The sequence below is a fragment of the Mus caroli genome, chromosome 15 (assembly GCF_900094665.2).
Source record: "Mus caroli chromosome 15, CAROLI_EIJ_v1.1, whole genome shotgun sequence".
In the NCBI taxonomy this organism is placed as follows: domain Eukaryota; kingdom Metazoa; phylum Chordata; class Mammalia; order Rodentia; family Muridae; genus Mus; species Mus caroli.
The window spans coordinates 52,015,954-52,020,660 of record NC_034584.1 but is presented as its reverse complement, the minus strand read 5'-3'; the positions used below and the strand labels follow the sequence as shown (position 1 = coordinate 52,020,660).

The 4,707-nt window shown below is 49.6% G+C and overlaps 1 protein-coding gene across 1 annotated transcript in view; it reads right to left on the bottom strand.

The window, feature by feature from the left end:
- Positions 1-412: 412 nt before the first annotated feature.
- Positions 413-4,707, bottom strand: part of Fam83a (family with sequence similarity 83 member A) — a 23,447-nt gene continuing 19,152 nt past the window's right edge. Inside the window, exon 4 of the mRNA XM_021184300.1 lies at positions 413-950. Within this exon, the coding sequence (XP_021039959.1) occupies positions 413-950 (538 nt within the window). The remainder of the gene's footprint in view (positions 951-4,707) is intronic.

Sequence of the window (4,707 nt, the reverse complement as noted above, 5' to 3'; positions counted from 1 at the left end):
TGTAGACCAGGCTGGCCTCGAACTCAGAAATCCGCCTGCCTCTGCCTCCCGAGTGCTGGGATTAAAGGCATGCGCCACCTCGCCCGGCCTGCATGTGGTCATTTTTACATTATGGAGACACCTATATCAAATCCAAAACGGCCTTTGGAAGACAGGGCTTCTTAGTCACGTCTTGTCATTGAGGTCTCTCCCCTGTCTCACTGGAATCCCTAGAATGGGTTAAGTAGGCCTACATTCAAAGGTAGGCAACAACCCCACCTCCCACCCCAACCCGACTCCCAGTGCTATTAGCTCATAGGGAACCAGGCTCAATCGTATTGGTCCTTAAGGTATGGCCTTACAGCCAGGAAATTCTGCAGTGCTCAGTCCTTCCCCCACCCGACCCCCTCAGGCAGTGAGGAGAAAGGCCGCTTTAAAAATGAGGCAAGGCCTGTAGAAAAGGCCTCCAGGGGTGAGTCACCCTGGGCACCAGGCCAAGCTGCTGCAGCTGCAGCCGGGTGGGCCTGTAGGCCATGAGGCTGCTGTAGGGAGCTGGTGCTCCCTCATGGGGCCTCATGGGGACCAAGAGAGGCTGTGGGGCCACGGCTCTCCGGGAGCTGTGATAGGGCTGCAGCCTTGGAACCGCGGGTGGGATGGGGGCCAAGGGACTGCCCGGCCCTGAAGATGTGGACAGACTCTGGTTGTGGGCATTGCTGCCGGTCGACAGGCTGCTGAAGGGGTTGGAGGAGGTGCGGTCACTGGCAGAGTCACTGGTGCCGCTGAGGCGGCCATTGGGGGCTTCTGGGCCCTTGTTGGGTTGGAACGGGGCGACCAGCCTCGGGGACTTCAGACCCATCAGGGGCTTGGAGGAGGCATAGAGGCGTCGAAATTCCTCATCAAACAGCTCCACTGCTTGCCCCGTGAACTTGGAGAGGATGTTTCTGTGCACGTGTCCACAGAGCCAAGAGAAGCTGCAGGGGAGAGGAGACAGTGACGAACCGAATCACAGCATCAGTGCTGGGTTTGTGCGACCCTCAGAACCGCTCACCAGGGCTACTGCTCTGGTGAGGGGACACAAGCAGGGACACTTCATCCCAGCAGACGCCCTGATAACTGGTTACATAAACCTTGTAAAGCTTTGTGTCCCTTTTACAAATGGCGGCACTGAGGCTCAGAGACCGGGACGTACTTACAGATGAGTCATTGAGGTCACAGAGTAAGTCTCAGAATTCAGAGTTCCTAACACCCGCAACGCATCCATGCATGTGCACACATGGACAGACACACACACAGAGACACAAAGGCAGGTAGGCAGACAGAGCTCTCCTCAGAGGAGTCACCTGATGGAGCCAGTGTTGGGGGTGGGGTGGGTACTGGTGGGATCTTCAGTGTCCCCACCTGCAAGATGGGGTACCTGCCTCCTGCCAACACTTATTGAAAACACCTCCCCAAACAGGCAAAAAGGTGGCTGAATGTTGGATGGCCGTGCGGTGTTTCTGTGAAAATCTAAACTGTCCTTCAGGCTCAGAGAGGTAGCACTGGCCTTTTAATCTCAGTGCTCAGGAAGTTGAGGCAGGAGGATCATGGTGATTTCCAGACCAGCCGAGGCTATACAATAAGACCCCACAAAATAAATAAATAATATAAATCAATCAATCAATCAAGCAAGCAAGCTCTTGAATGAAGACTTAGCCCATTTTGCTCTTTAAGCCATGCAAAATGGGCTATAGGGTGATCCCAGGGACCCTGAGTACCTACTAGAGCTTCAATTTATGGAAGAAAGCCCCTCGGACACCCAGGGCAGAACGCCTTTGAGGACAGGTCTTGATGCCCCATTTGGAGACTTTTTGTTGTTGTTGTTTTTTCCGAGACGGGGTTTCTCTGTGTAGCCCTGGCTGTCCTGGAACTCACTCTGTAGACCAGGCTGGTCTCAAACTCAGAAATCCGCCTGCCTCTGCCTCCCGAGTGCTGGGATCAAAGCCGTGCGCCACCACCGCCCGGCCCATTTGGAGACATTAAGTGAGAACAATATACTTGAGGCATTTATGCCTTATTTTTATGATTCTCTTATTTTAGCAAATACTTGTCCATCTTGGGTGGAAAACAGCCCCTCAGAAGCTGAGGGCAGGGGAGATAGCCCACCAAGAGGACCTAGGGATCCTAGGCTAGGTACACAAATGGGCCGTCCCTAGAGTAGTGTAGTGCGGGGGGGGGGGGCGTCGGGAGTGGTGGTGGGGAGAGCCAGAAAAAGCCAGGGTCAGAGCTGAGAGAGACAGGCCTCTGGCTTCCAGCCCTCTGCCTGCCTGCCTGCCTTGCCATTCCGTCCTGGCCCCAGACCCCGGGTGGGGTTCCCTACACTCTGAATCAGGACAGGCCCACACAGGCTGGGATAATCCTTGGAACAATTGGGATGCTTTGTTTAAATCTCTCCTCCCACCCAAGAGCACCCACGACCTGGAGAGGCTGCACTCTGGCCAGCCAGGAGGCAAGGAAGGGAACAATCAGGCTTGGCTTAGACGGAGAAACCAATCTTGTAATCTTGTTTGGAATCAGGCAAGATTAACACACATAGGTGTGTAGCACATTCCACAAAACAAGGCCAATGACACCCTAGGAACTTCTTAGGCCAGTGGTTCTTAACCTTCCTCATGCCGGTGGAACCCTTTAATACAGTTGTGACCCCCAACCATTAAATTGCTATCTCATAACTGTAATTTTGCTACTGTCATGAACTGTAATGTAAATATCTGTGTTTTCCAATGGCCTTAAGTCACTTCTGTGAAAGGATCATTTGACTCTGAAAGGGGTCATGACATATATACAGGTTGAGAACTGTTCACCATATTGGGCCCTTCATGCTCCTCCATCCCGTGTGTGAATGCGCACTCATGCACGCACGCACGCAAGCATGCACACACACACACACACACACACACACACACACACACACACACTCTGCATCTGTGTATCTCTGGGCTTTGCTCTATTTCTCTCACTAACCCAGGGGAAGAAGTAATGTGTACTGTTTGCTGAGATTGGGTGCTGAAGGCAAAGCCTCATAATCTTTGTCTGGTAGCTACCCACTCTCCTTCCTGGTCTTTCTCCATGACCTATTTAATGCACAGATCTATTTGTTTTCCTGTTTCACATAATGTTCTTAGCATGGCCTGAAATGAAAGCTAGCTGCCTTAAAATCTTGTCTGTGTGTCATTATTGCACACGTGTGCATGATGCATGTACGTGCACAGGCAGAGACCTGCCACGGTGCGTATGTGGAGGTCAGAGGACTGCCTTCAGAGGTGGGTCCTCTCTTTCCTAGTTGGTTTGGGGATAGCATTTGAGTCATTAGGCTTGCACAACAAGTGCCTTTACCCACTGAGCCATCTCACCAGCCTAGCTTCTCGATGATAGCCCACACGCAGTCCCATCGCCCTCCCAGAGCCTTGTCCCAGGGTCCTGAGCTAGGAAAAGTCCATGCAATGTGTCCTGTGACTACAGTATGTGTGTTATTCTTTCATTGCTAGGACCAACACAGCCATTGGAGACAAACAAGATTCAGGTCTGTCATGGTAGCCGGAACTTGTGGTGGAGCTGTTTGTTCATAAGCTGACATACTGAGGAGAGAAAACAAACTATAATAGGGCCAGACTGCAACCTATGAAAGGCGCACCTCAGTTAGCCTGCTCCACCAGCTAGGCCCCGCCCCCTGCAGGTTTCTCAGCCCTCCTAAAGGGCACCACCACCACCACCTCAGAGAATCAACATCTGAAACACAAGCCCGTGGGAACATTTTAGATTCAAACCATACCACCAAACCCTGTTTCCCTAGTTCACAATTAGAAACAATGCTTCACGCGTATATTTATTCTTTTTAAATGTATTTTTAAAATATTCACTTATTTTATTTATATGAGCACACTGTAGCTGTCTTCAGCCACACCAGAAGAGAGCATCGGATCCCATTACAGATGGTTGTGAGTCACTGTGTGGTTGCTGGGAACTGAACTCAGGACCTCTGGAAGAGCAGTCAATGCTCTTAATCGTTGAGCCATCTCCCCAGCCCTATATTTATTCTTAAATGTAAATATTTTAATTTTAGTTGTTTTAAAAACATAGGTGCAATCTTTTAGGATTTTTCTTTTAATTTTACATTGCTAAGATGTGTCCACATTATATTTTTTGTTTGGTTGGTTGGTTAGTTGATTTTGAGATAGGGTTTCTTTTTGTAGCTCTGGCTACAGACCAGGCTGCCTTGAGCTCAGAGCTCCATCTACCTCTGCCTCCCAAGTACTGGGACTAAAGGTGTGTGTCACCACTGGCAGGCTACACTATTACTTCTTTTGTAATATTTTTGACTGCTACATATTATTCCATTGGTCATTTCATTGATGAGGGAGCACTGGCTTGTTCCTGTCACCAACAGTACTACTTTAATATTCTCATGGTGCCTCCCACATACACAAGAGTGAACAAGAGTCTCTTCGATATATGCCTAGAAGAACCGCTGGGTTATAAACGGTGAATGTTCACCTCGAGGAGAAAATCCCAAACACCTTCCAAAGCTATTCTCTAAAACAAGGCGTTTTCACGTTCTTCAGTGCTTGTTAAGTGAGGTAACCCAATCACAAAAGAACTCACACAATATGTACTCACTGATAAGTGGATATTAGCCCAGAAACTTAGAATACCCAAGATATAAGATATAATTTGCTAAACACATGAAACTCA